General features: G+C 33.2%; 1 protein-coding gene across 6 annotated transcripts in view; it reads left to right on the plus strand.

Moving 5' to 3' along the window:
* Nucleotides 1-14,527, plus strand: part of RICTOR (RPTOR independent companion of MTOR complex 2) — a 135,722-nt gene that overhangs the window by 54,086 nt on the left and 67,109 nt on the right. For 5 of the 6 annotated variants that reach the window (XM_043976061.1, XM_043976063.1, XM_043976062.1 and 2 more), the window contains exons 4-7: nt 2,954-3,018; nt 3,330-3,461; nt 4,373-4,436; nt 11,219-11,345. In XM_043976061.1, the coding sequence (XP_043831996.1) occupies nt 2,954-3,018; nt 3,330-3,461; nt 4,373-4,436; nt 11,219-11,345 (388 nt within the window). The remainder of the gene's footprint in view (nt 1-2,953; nt 3,019-3,329; nt 3,462-4,372; nt 4,437-11,218; nt 11,346-14,527) is intronic. The other variant, XM_043976065.1, reaches the window with a different exon arrangement.

Consider the following 14,527-nt stretch of genomic DNA (forward strand, 5'->3'; position numbering starts at 1 on the left):
ATGAAATGTGAATGATTAACGTTATGTTTTGAGACTTCATGTAATAACTTCATTAGGGTATGATGAATAAAATAGTGGGTTATAGCTAACTCAGTAAGCTTAAGAATCAGAGATCAACAGAATTTCTACTCCACAAACTAAAGAAAGAATATTTCTTTGAACCAGAAGTCATACTTCTGCCATTACATTGTTTGTTTTCCTCTGTCATATTTGTGCATAGTGAGTTTTTGTTTTCCTGGAAGCCTAGGTGATTTCACCCTAAGTTTCAACCTGGTCCTGGATAAATATATTAAAAGCAAACATCTGCTAAACTAGCTTCTGTAAATAAATATATACCAAAGTTGATAAATATGTCCCACCTATTGCACTTGAATAATAGGTTAGAACATTTGGTTGTTTTTTTTCCCTCCTAGATTTTGAATGCTTAAAACTCTTTTCTATTATTGTGGTATACTACCACCAGGTGGCAGTAGGCCACCTATGTATTGAAATACATATTGTAACCATAAATTTTTTGTATCTAACACTTTCATAAATATAGCAAATGATAAACAGCAAAGTAGATCTTTCTTATATAGAGCAAGCTTTTGAAATTAAACACACAGGCAGAATTTGATAATATTCTTTTTTAGAAATTTAATTCAGAAAATTTTATTTCAACTTCCTCTTTCTCCACCAAAAAAAAAAAACCAACACTAATTTTGCTTTACTACTGACAGTTTTAAAGCTTTCTCTAGTGAGAGATTGTCTTTTTATATGCTTGCTTTCTCTTACTGTCATGAAGGCTTTCTCTATACCAAGCAAATGAAATAAGAGGGGGAAAAGAGATTAGTTTTCTTACTCTGAATATATGAAACCCCATGAATTATAGTTTCTTCATTTAGAGAAGGTAACTTTGCATTTTTGCATCTAATGTTTTACCTTTTTTTCTTTGAGAACTTTGCTTCTTCTCAGCTGTTTTCATTTTAAGCTTAGAGCTAGGTGTAACTGTTTAATGTATATGCATTAATTTTCTTATCAGCTCATATTTAATAATTTCAACACACTACAGCATTAGATTCAATGCCTTATAGAAAAAAAAGGCTAGTATCTCTTAGGCAAGACATAACATTTGAACAGATTTTAAAGATATCTTTAAAATCTTCTAGATAAAATGTTGCTACCATTTGTTGTTTTATGACAAGAAAAATATCCTCAAAGAGGAGACTAGGTGTAACTAAGAGGAAAAAGGGTAGCAGAAAAAGCCCTTTAAACCAACTTTGGCTGTTTAAACCATTCATTTCTAGCATCTAGCCACCAAGTTTTGCTGCCCAATATAGAACATAATCTCTCTTGATCTCTAATCTCATTTAGTCATCATGAAGTTTAAGACTTGTACATGATTGACTATGGGACATGATTCATCCTGTCATTCATAAAAGATTAGGTAGTATCTACGTAAAAATGTGGGCTATATTGACCTTGTGAAGCACCTAAAACTTACTTATAAAGTTTGAGAATAATTATAACATAATTTTTAAAAGTTTCCATATGATCAAAATCTGATGTCATTTCATGAACTCTTTTCTGATGAGTAATATGTATTGCCATATCTCAACTAAATATTATTATGTCAACAAAGACTTTTCTTTTTCACCAAATTTATGAAATTTATGAAGGACAATTCTACAAACCTTAACATTAGATTGTGTTCTGATTTCTTCAACCATTTAAATGTACCATATCTATTTATCTGCTTAGCATAAACTATATTATCCTTTATAAGATCACATCATCATGAAGGATGAGAGCCTTTCTACTCTGAACCCAGTACCCTATCCCTTTTTATTTTGTTCTTAAATAATAGGTCTTCAAATCCTTTACAGATGATAACAAACCTGTGATCCCTCATAGCTTTGCTAATGACATATATGCACTGAAGCATTTTCTTATTTTGGTGTAGGTTGTAGTTGTGCCTGTTGTTGGATTATTTATAGCGTTTTATGAACTTAGAGAAATAAGCCAGTTGATCAGATTATAGTGTTATACCTTATTGAGCATATTTAATAAGTAGTCATTAAATGAATTTCTCATTCTAAATCTGTTGCGTGAAGGTACTAGTGGCAATTTAAGAAACTTCTGTGCTTACATAAGATATTGTTAAAAAGAATTTAGCTTCTTTGAGGGCAGTGAATTTTTGTATTTTATGCCTCAAATGTGGTAGGTGTGTTTTTTTGTTTTGGGGGGGATGGGGGTGGGGTAGTGAGGGTTAAGTGACTTGCCCAGGATCACACAGCTAGTAAGTGTCAAGTGTCTGAGGCTGAATTTGAACTCAGGTTGTCCTGAATCCAGGGCCGGTGCTTTATCCACTGCGCCACCTAGCTGCCCCTGTGGTAGATTCTTTTAAAAGATTCTTAATTAATCAAGCTCTACAAAATTTAGGTTAAATTAAAACTTAGATGTTTTTCAGAGTGATGTGAGTTTTAGTTATGTTGGGAACATTAGGGTTCATTTGTAAAGTCTATTTTTCCAAAATTTTATGAAGAAAAAATGTTAGTTACATTAAAATATATTGTTTCTCTAGACTGTTAAGCCAGTCGAAATCTAAAACTTTTGATGTGTTTAAATTTAAACCAAATTAATTTCATTATTTTTTTATATATTCTGACAATAGATAAAACACATTTTTATTTGGTATGTTTTGGGGGGTGTTTGTGTGTGTTTTCACATAGAGAGTTGAAAGAGCAATGGAATTGTACTTAGAAGAACTGGGTTCAAATAGCTCTCTTAAAGATAGTTGTATGTCTCTTACAAAGTGACATAAATTCCCTGAGCCTCAATTTAATCATCTTTGAAAAGGGGTGTAATATTTATACTACTTGTCCTACTAGGTTCTTTTAAGTAAAGGGTAGTATAAAGATTAAAATGCTGTATGAATGTGACCTGCTATTTAAGGGATTTTTTTTCTTGACAGCTTCTTTGTAATATTGGCCACAGTGAAGAAAAGCTAGGTTTTAATCATGAGCATATCATAATATGGTAAGTACCTTGAAGTTTTTCCTGAATTATAATTAGTTATTTCAAAATCTATGCATTTTAAAAGTACTGACATTATGGTAATATTTAATTAAAATAGTTGTAAGAATTAAATAATTTTATTTTATATTTTATTTTATGATTATATATAAGAGCCAAACATCTAATCTAATATTTGAAACATATTTGGAGTTTTAAAATTTGAAAATTTATTTTCTAGATTATTAGAAACGAAAGTTAATTCAAAGTGTCAGTGATGGTATTGTATGTATTCTAAATATAGACAATGCTTATTTTTATTTTGTTTTCATCAGTTTGCGATTAGCTTTATTGAATGAAGCAAAAGAAGTACGAGCAGCAGGATTACGAGCCCTTCGGTATCTCATCCGAGACTCAAGTATTCTGCAGAAGGTGCTAAAGTTGAAAGTGGATTATTTAATAGCTAGGTAATTTTTCTACAGTTGCCGCTTTTGCTTATATTTTCTTTAACAATAGAATTTGTACATAAAGAAAATTAATTTGGTATATATCTTTAGAGGAATTGTTTCTTGGTTTTAGGAATCCATGAATTGCTCATTTGGAATAATAGGAAACTATAAGTACATAGTCATATACAACAAATATAGATTGTCATGTAAAAATGTTAATATATAGTTTTCTTTTAGAATATTTAAATTCTATAGTTTTTAAAAATGTGTAAAAATAGTTTAGGTGAAATTGAGTTGAGCAGCAGATACCTTTTTTGAGTAAGATTTTCCAAATTATATCAAGGTAGATATAATCAATTAAAACTCTGCAGTTTGTATCACATAGGACTTAGACATTTGTAATGGTCAGAATTTATATACTTTTTTCTATTAAACTTGGTCCACATTAATGTTACAAAGTAAACTGCTTCAGGGAAATGAAGTGAATTTTTTGTTGTTGTTGTTGTTGTTCTCCAGAATATTTGAGGGTTAGTATTCAGTGACCATGAAGTAGGGCCAGGTTAGAAAAGTTTTTGTTAACACATATCTGATTTCACTGTACAACTATTTCTGTTGATATGTCTGTGATTCAATGGTTTTGTGAATTACATGCAGTTAATGTTTATCTCTTTCTGACTTTTTCAGAAGAAAAAAGATATTTTAGCATAAGTATTTTTCACTAGAGATATAAATATTAACCAATTAAACATTTTGAAAATATTCCTTGAATACCTAAAAGCTCAGTAACAAAAAATTATATCCTTCTCTTTTTAGTAAATACCATATTAACATTGTATTTTATAATGATCAACTATCTCATTGTAAAATGAGCTTGCATATAAAAGGAAATGTTATTTAATCAGAATTTTACTTCTTAATATCTTCCATAGGTGCATCGACATACAACAGAGCAATGAGGTAGAGAGGACGCAAGCACTTCGGTTAGTCAGAAAGGTATGCCAACTGTTTCATTGCATTTTTTTTCCATCATAAAATATTTATCAAGCATTTACTATATACTAGTACACTGTGCTAAGCTTTGGGGATACATAAGAAGGAAAAAACAGTTCCTACCCTTAAAGTGCTCACATTCTTTTGAGGTAGATATATTAAGACATAGAGTAGATGGGAGATAATTATTCCTATCCATTTTTGATGAAGGTAGGAAGACTTTTTATAATCACTGCTTGCTTATTTAAATTAAGCTCATTGATTCCAAAAAGCATTTTTAGTGATAAATATATCTTTAATATAATTTCTGATAAAAACATGAAATCATAAGTTTAAATCAGAAATGTCTCATTTAATCTAAATTCATATCATGTCTTTTTTTGATGTAGAATTATTTTTAATATTTTTTTTTCCCTAATCACCTATAAAAATAATTTTTAACATTTGTCGCGTGTGGTTTTTAAAAAAGTTTTGAGTTACAAATTCTATCTCCCTCTGCTTCCCCTCCTCTCTCCCTGAGATGGTAAGCAATCTGATATAGATTATACATGTTCAGTCATGTAAAACATTTCTACATTAGTCATTTTGTGAAAGAAAACTCTAACAAAACAAGAAAAAGAGAGAGGCAAAAAATAGTATGCTTCAGTCTTTATTCAGACTCTATCAGTTCTTTCTCTGGAGGTGGATAGCATTTTTCATCATGAGCCCTTTGGGATTACGTTGGATCATTGTATTGCTGAGAATAGCTAAGTCGTTCACAGTTGTTCATTGTGTAATATTGCTGTTACTATGTACAATGTTTTGCTGATTCTTCTCACTTCACTCTGTCAATTCATGTAAGTCTTTCCAGTTTTTTTTGAAATCATACTGCGTGTCATTTTTATAGCATAATAATATTCTATTACAATTATAGCAGAACTTGTTTAGCCATTCCCCATTTGATGTTATCCCCTCAATTTCCAACTTTTAGCCACTACAAAAAGCTGCTATAAATATTTTTTTAGAAAAAGGTTCCCCCTCCGCCCCTTTTAAAATCTTTTTTGGTGATATATTGGTATTTCTGGATCAAAGGGTATACACAGTTTTACATACCCCTTTGGGCATAGTTCTAAACTGCTCTCCAGAATGGTAGGATCAGTTCACAACTCCACCAGCAGTGCATTAGTGTTGGTGCATTTTTAGTTCCTGACTCTTTCATTGAAATAGTTTCTCTAGTACTAGAATTTGACAGGAGTTTCTACACTGGTACTTCCCTATATTGATGGGATCACAGTGCTGCACCCCTTTCCCACCCCCACTCCTATTCTCTCCATACTGACCAAATCATTATATTTTCATGATAGGATAAAAATTGTATCTGTCATGCTGGAAAATGAGTTAGAACCAAGAGGCAATAGGGAAGCATTGAAAGTTTTTAAACTGAGGAGTAACATGATCAGATCTGTGCCTAAGGCAGATTTTTTTGGCAGCTCTGTTTAGAACATATTGAAGAAGGGAGAGACTGAAAGCAGAGAGACCAATTAATTACAAGGCAATAACAGGAGATGGAGAGGTGTGAAACATGTTGTAGCAGTAGAACAACTGACAGGATGTGGTTGTTAAGAGAGAGGGAACTTGATTCAAGGATGATTCTAAAGTTCCAGCCATGTGTAACTAGGAAGATTGTAGTACCCTTGACACTAAGAGAAAGCTTTAGAGGGAAGGGATAGATTGACAGGAGTGGGGGGCTTGATGAGTTGAATTTTGGACATGTTGAGTTTGAAAACCCTTTAAGGTTCACACAAATAAGAGCAGAGAAGGCAGATGGTAGGAGAGTAAGCAAAGGTTAAGAATTTTTAGAGCAGGAATTACATTTTGATGGGAGCAAAGACACAAGATAAAAGGCAGTTAAATTTTAATTGACAAATGGTTGCTTCAGGATTATGGAGAAAGGAAAGTGAGGACATACCAAGAGTGAAAAATCTAAAGAACAGATGGCCATGTCCTACAAGCAGTTGACTAATATGGGCTAGAGTTGAAGAGAAAGATGAGGGCTAAATTTGGGGTAGTAGATGGGGAGGAGAAGAAGCCGGAACCAGGTACTGAAAACCTTTGGAAAAGAGAGAGAATGGAGGCTGTTAAAGTTTTAGTAACAGGTTCATATGAAGTTACATAGATAGGTAGAAGGAGAAACAAGAGATTTCTGAGTAAACATAGGGCCAAAATTTAGAACCAAAATGTCCTTTTGTCCAACTCCCTGATTTTACAGAAGAGGAAATTAAGGTCCAGAGAAATTAAGTGTCTTACACAGTAAACTGTAAAGCTTAAATTTGAATCAGAGTCCTCTGGCTTCAAATTTAGTGCTTAGTTTACAGTGTCTCACTGCCTCCCCTGTACCTCAGTTAGTGTGGCCTAGATGAAGATCCAGCTAAAGGGACTAAGATGCAACAGTGAGATAGCTAAGATAACCAGGAAAGATCTGTCTTTCAAAAATCCAGAGAGAAATTGAGTAAGACACAAGACAGTGTCATAACTTGCAGAGAAGTCAAGAAGCATGAGGATTGAGAAAAGGCCAATAGATTTAGTAATTAAATGTTGCAGAGAGATCAAAAGGGATAAGAACTAGAATAAAATCTTTGTAGATGGTAGTTATTAGATCATTGGTAATCTTGAAAAGAGCAATTTCATGTTAGCTTTAGCAGTCAGAGAAGAAAAAGGAATTAAAGGAATTAGAATAGGCAAGGAGGAAACAAAACTTTCACTCTTTGCAGATGGTATGATGATAAACTTAGAGAATCCTAGAGAATCAACTAAAATATTACTTGAAATAATTAACAACTTTAGCAGAGTTGCAGGATATAAAATAAATCCACATAAATCATCAGCATTTCTATACATGACCAACAAAGTCCAGCAGCAAGAGATAGAAAAAGAAATTCCATTTAAAGTTAACAGTTGACAGGATAAAATACTTGGGAGTCTACTTGCCAAGACAAATCCAGGAACTCTATGAACACAATTACAAAACGCTTTTCAAACAAATCAAATCAGATCTAAATAATTGGAAAAATATTAATAGCTCATGGATAGGCCGAGCTAATATAATAAAAATGACAATTCTACCTAAGTTAATTTACTTATTCAGTGCCATACCAATCAGACTACCTAAAAATTACTTGATAGAGCTAGAAAAAATAATAACAAAATTCATCTAGAAAAATAAAAGGTCAAGAATATCAAGGGAACTAATGAAAAAAAATTCACAGGAAGGTGGGCTAGCTGTACCAACTTTAAGCTTTACTATATAAAAGCGGCAGTCATCAAAACTGTTTGGTACTGGCTAAGAAATAGAGTGGAGAATCAATGGAATAGGTTAGGCACAGGAAACGCAGTAGTAAATGACTTTAGTAATGTAGTGTTTGATAAACCCAAAGACTCCAGCTTCTGGGATAAGAACTTAATATTTGACAAAAACTGCTGGGAAAACTGGAAGATAGTATGGCAGAAACTAGGCATAGACCAACACCTTATACCTTATACTAAAATAAGGTCAAAATGGGTATATGATTTAGACATAAGAGGTGATACCATAGGTAAATTAGGAGAGGAAGGAATAGTTTACCTCTCAGATCTTTGGAAAGGAGAAGTTTATGACCAAACGAGATAGGGAATATTATGAAATGCAAAATGGATGAATTTGATTACATTAAGTTAAAAAAATTTTGTACAAACAGAAGCAATGCATCCAAAATTAGAAGGGAGGCAGAAAGCTGGGAAACAATTATAGCCAGTACTTCTGATAAAGGCCTCATTTCTATATCGGGACCTAAATCAAATTTATAAGAATCCAAGTCATTCCCCAATTGAGAATTAGTCAAAGGATATAAACAGGCAGTTTTCTGATGAATTAATCAAAGCTATCTATTGCCATATGAAAAAATGCTCTAAATCACCATTGATTAGAGAAGTGCAAATTAAAACAACTCTGAGGTACCACCTCACACCTATCAGATTGGCTAATATGACAGAAATGGAAAATAAATGTTGGAGAAGCTGTGGGAAAGTTGGAACACTAATGCATTGTTGGTGGAGCTGTGAACTGATCTAACCATTCTGGAGAGCAATTTGGAATTATGGCCAAAGGGCTATGAGACTGTTCATACCCTTTGACCCAGTGGTACCACTGCTAGGTCTGTATCCCAAAGAGATCATAGAAGAGGGAAAAGGACCCACATGTACAAAAATATTTATAGCTGCTCTTTGTGGTGGCAAGGAATTGGAAATCAAGGGAATGCCCATCAATTGGGGAATGGCTGAACAAGTTGTGGTGTACGAATGTAATGGAATACTATTGTGCTGTAAGAAACGATGAGCAGGCTAATTTCAGAGAAACCTGGAAGGACTTGCATGAACTGATGCTGAGGGAGATGAGCAAAACCAGGAGAACATTATACACAGTATGATCAACATTATGTGTTGATCAACTGTTATAGACTTGATTGTTCTCAGCAATACAACTCATGATGGAAAATGCTCTCCAAATCTAGAAAAAAAAAGCTGTGGAATATGGATGCACATTGAACCCTACTGTTTCTTTTGTTTTTTGGTGCTGTTGTTTTTCTTTTTTGAAGTTTTTCCTTTTTGCTCTGATTCTTTCACAGCATGACTAATGTAGAAATATGTTTAATGTAATTGTACACATATAACCTTTGTCAGATTACTTGCTGCCTTGGGGAGTGGGGAGGGAGGGAGAAAAATTTGAAACTAGAAATCTTAAAAAAACAAGTGTTGAAAACTATCTCTAAATGTAACTGGAAAATAATAAAATACTTTTATTTAAAAAAAAAGAAAATAGCAATTTCAGTTGATATGGTTGTAAGCTAGATTTCACGTTACTGCAGAGTGGGAGATAAGAAAATGTGAATAGTTCAGAAAAAAAAGTATAGATAGTTTTTTCTGGGAGTTTGTGAGAGAGATATAGAAGAGTACCTTTCAGAAATGGTAGAAACAAGTTAGTCTTTTTAAGAATAGAAGAAATATGGCCATGTTTGTAAGAGCAAATAGAATAAAGAGAACTTGAAAATTAGGGAGTGAGAGGTTGACCGAAGGCACAAGTTTTTGGAGGAACCAGGAGAATATGAGGTTAAGGGTGCAATTAGAAGGTTGTCATTTGTAGGGATAATTACTACTTCTTCCTCTGAGACTGGAGTACATGTGGGGAGAATAGAGAATGATGTTGTGTGGTTATGTGGAATGTAGAGTTGGGGGAAAAAGGGAACTCAGAAGAGATGGCCTTGTTTTTTTTTCTGTAAAGTGTTTAGCAAGGCTCCCTGATGTGGAAGAGGGAGGGAATGGGGTAGGAATCTTTTTTTTTTTTTTAAAGTGAGGCAATTGGGGTTAAGTGACTTTCCCAGGGTCACACAGCTAGTAAGTGTTAAGTGTCTGAGGTCGGATTTGAACTCAGGTAGTCCTGACTCCAGGGCCGGTGCTCTATCCACTGCGCCACCTAGCTGCCCCCAGGTAGGACCCTTAAGAGAATATTAGAATAAAAATGGAGAGTCAGATAAAAGTCATGAAGGATAAAGGGATTAATGCAACACAAAGAAACATGGAAGTTTTTTGAGCTGCTGCTATACATTAATGTAAACAGGTTTTAGTATTGGTTTTTAGTCAGAGGTCTATTTTAAGAAAATATTCTGGCAGCAATGTGTAGAATAGATTGCATGGGAACAAACTTTATCAAATGTCCAGTTTGAAGACTACTGAAATAGTCCAAAATATTTTTTAAAATTAACAAAAAGCTTGAATTAATGTTTTGGCAGTGGAAACAAAGTAAAGATGGTTTTAAGAAATATGGTGTTAGAATCAAAAGACTTAGCAACTGATTGGATGCCATTCCAATCGGTGAAGGAGGGAAATGTCAAAGCAAGGTTTCAAGTTTGGATAATGTTAAGGATGGTTGTTCCATTAACAAAAATAGAGAAGCCAAGAAGAGACTGGGATCTGGGTTGGAGGTGATGGGAAGCACATTTTTTTCATGTTGTATTTAAGGTGCTGGTGAGCTATCCAGGAGGAAATGTCCAGCAGGTAGTAAATGTGGTCAGGAAAGAAATCATGTTGTATGCTGCCTGGTAGTTGAATCTGGGGAAAAAACCACTTTAACAGTGGGAGAAAGCATAAATAAGAGGGGGAAGCTTTTAGTAAGAGGAGAAAGAGAAACCAACAAAACTGCCTCATATGTATAACCTTGAGCAAGTTACTTTACCTATCTCAGCTTTGGTTTCCTCATATGTTAAAAAAAGAGGGGGTTAGATGAAATTGTCTCTAAAGAAACCTTAGCTGTAAGTCCTATGAGCCTATGTTAAGGGAATTTTCTATTGTATAACAATGTTATAGTTACCCTTAAATACATAACCATGGAAAATTTATTACTATAGAACATGCATGAATAATAGTTATATAAACAAACATGCATGCATATGTATTTAAGCCTAGCATAGTACTAGGCATATGTACTCAAACGCATTTTGATACAAAGAGAAGAGATTTGAAATGAAGAATTAAGACATTCTGTAAGGAAAAGATTCTCTTCAGTTATATATTGTTAAAACATGTACTGGCTACCATTTTTATATTTTTTAAAGTCTGTGTTTGAGACAGCAGGACATTAGCATATTCTTAACATGCATCTTCAAAGTATTGTACTAGGAATTGAAAATGTTGTTATTTAAATATTAAAATATATTAATAATGAAGTAACTTCCTTTTCTGAATTTTTCCCTCCCTTTCCTCCATCCTCTTTATAGATGATCACTGTGAATGCTTCCCTGTTTCCCAGTTCTGTCGCCAACTCCTTGATAGCTGTTGGAAATGATGGCCTTCAGGAAAGAGATAGAATGGTTCGGGCATGTATTGCCATTATCTGTGAACTAGGTAAGAATTATCTACAAACAGAATAAAAGTGTAATGCTTTTTAAAGTGTTTCATATTTTTCAATCATTTAAAAAGTAAATTATTCAGTCACTGCAGTAAAATACATAAAAGAATGGCAAGTGCCTGTGATACATGAAGTAGAGTAGTCATTCTTAAGTAGATCAGTTACTCTTCCTGAAATATGATACTGGTAAATATATCTTAAACTCTATCTAATTTCAATATTAAATAAATTCTATCGACTTAAAGTTTAATGGTGAACACTCAGTTGGCCACTAAGTTAAAAGAATAGACTAATAATGCTTATTAATATACCTGTAAATTGGTAAAGTAGGAAACAGAAAATAATACTTCTTACAAAAGTAAGATCTAAAGAAACAGAAAAAATTGTTAGTGCTTTTCATTGTTTTATGAAGGGTGACTATAAAGTAATGAAGCTGGCTTATGGTATTACTCATGGAAGCAAAAAAGGAATTATCATGGCAGGGACTTATATTTGATCTCGAAGTAGTAGCATTTCAAAAATCCATTCGTATTGAGCTGCCTGGTGGTGAAAGTCAACATAAAAATGAGTGCTAATTATTTAGAGTAAATAATTAATTTAAAATTTTGTATAAAGTTAAAACTCATATTTGATATTTTTTAAAAAGTTAACTGGAATAAAATAAAGATCTAGAGTTTCCAACTCACCTTCAAAGAAGGTAGTGAAATATCAATAATAATGTCTGACTTGGTCATCAATTAAACTACAGAATTAAATGGAAGATGTTTTAAAAAGCCTGAGAAAAGGCTCATTCTTACTGAGGATTAAACTGAGAATTATGGCTGAAGAGGTAAATTTCAGTGAAGAAAAATATTAACACATCAGGAAACAAGGAAAAGTTCTGCGAAAATTGTGCCATTCAGACACTGTAAGATTGGACAAACTTTATCTTTTAAGGAAAGCTAAACAAAATAACTCTTTTTAAAGGAAATTACTAGCTTCTGATCAAATATCTTTCTGGTATGACCCACAAGCAAAGCATCAAAAACTACTGTGGAAATCATCAATTTTCCTGAGACTCAATATATCATAGCCATAAATGAAGACTTTAGTTTTTTTCATTGCTACATATTACTTCCATTAGTATAGCCTTTCCATATGTTAGAAGTGTGTCCTATGATGCTAAATCACAGTCTCATACCTATTATATAAAAATATTTATTCTACCCACTTTCACATGTGGATGATTATGTACCCTTAGGCTTATACCCCAAACCACTTGCCCCATTTATTATTATTATTTTTTTTTAATGTATGAGGTTTTTTATTTTTTCCATTACATGTAAAGATAGTTCTCAACTTTTGTTTATACATGCTTTACAATTTCAGATTTTTCTCCCTCCCTCCCCTCCCTCCCCCCTCCCCTAGACAGCAGGTAATCTGATATAGGTTATATCTGTATATCTCTATACATATATATATATATATATATATATATATATATATATATACATATATATATATACACACACATATATATACACATAATAACATTAATCCTATTTCTGCATTAATCCTGTTACAAGAGAAAGAATCAGAGCAGTGATGCAAAACCTCAAAATAGAAAAAAAAAACAACAGCACCCAAAACAAAAGAAATAGTATGGTTCAATCAGCATCTATACTCCACAGTTCTTTCTTTCTTTTTTTTTCTTGGATTTGGAGATCCTCTTCTATCATGAGTTCCCTGGAACTCTTCTGTACCATTGCATTGGTGAGAAGAATATAGTCCATCACAGTAGGTCAACACTCAATGTTGATGATACTGTGTACAATGTTCTTCTGGTTCTGCTCATCTCACTCATCATCAGCTCACTTAAGACCCTCCAGGTTTCTCTGAACTCTTCCTGCTCATCATTTCTTACAGCACAATAGTATTCCATTGTATTCATATACCACAACTTGTCCAGCCATTCCCCAATTGATGGGCACCCCCTCAACTTCCAATTCCTTGCTACCACGTAAAGAGCAGCTATAAATATTTTTGTACATGTGGGTCCCTTTCCCCCTTCCATGATTTCTTTGGGCAAAAGACCTAAAAGTGGGATTGCTGGGTCAAAGGGTATGCACAGCTTTATCACCCTTTGGGCATAATTCCAAATTGCTCTCCAGAATGGTTGGATCAGCTCACAGCTCCACCAACAATGCATTAGTGTTCCAATTTTCCCACAGCCTCTCCAACATTTATTATCTTCCTTTTTTGTCATTTTAGCCAATCTGATAGGTGTCAGGTGGTACCTCAGAGTTGTTTTAATTTGCATCTCTCTAATCGTTAGAGATTTAGAGCATTTTTTCATATGGGAATAGATAGCTTTGGTTTCTTCATCAGAAAACTGCCTGTTCATATCCTTTGACCATTTCTCAATTGGGGAATGACTTGGATTCTTATAAATTTGATTTAATTCCCTATATATTTTAGAGATGAGGCCTTTATCAGAAGCACTGGCCTCAAAAATTGTTTCCCAGCTTTCTGCCTCCCTTCCAATTTTGGATGCATTGCTTCTGTTTGTACAAAAATTTTTAAATTTAATATAATCAAAATCATCCATTTTGCATTTTATAATATACTCTATCTCTTGTTTGGTCAAAAACTGTTTTCCTTTCCAAAGATCTGATAGGTACACTATTCCTTTCTCTCCTAATTTACCTATGGTATTACCTCTTATGTCTAAATCATGTATCCATTTTGACCTTATTTTAGTATAAGGTGGCCCCATTTATTATTTATAATTATTTCACTGACAAGTGAACCATCTATAAACCTCAGTTCAACTTTTTGGGGGTACTTTTTGGTAGCCAATCTCTTGTGACATTTTTATAAATGTATTTTTAAATTTTATTAATTTTTTCCCCCGATTACATGTAAATACATTTTTTAGCATTCATTTTTTGTAAAATTTAGAGTTCCAAATTTTTTTCCCACCCTCCCTTCCTCCCCCCCAAAGCCAGCAAGCAGTATGAAAATAGGTTATTCATTACAACCACATTAAACATATTTCCACATTAGTCATGTTGTAAGAGAAGAATCAGAACAAAAGGAAAAAAAACCAAAAGAAATAACAACAACAAAAGTGAAAATAGTATTCTTCAGTCTGCATTCAGACTCCACAATTCTTTTTCTGAATGTGGAGAACATTTTC

Source organism: Dromiciops gliroides, chromosome 1 (assembly GCF_019393635.1).
Source record: "Dromiciops gliroides isolate mDroGli1 chromosome 1, mDroGli1.pri, whole genome shotgun sequence".
NCBI classification, from domain to species: domain Eukaryota; kingdom Metazoa; phylum Chordata; class Mammalia; order Microbiotheria; family Microbiotheriidae; genus Dromiciops; species Dromiciops gliroides.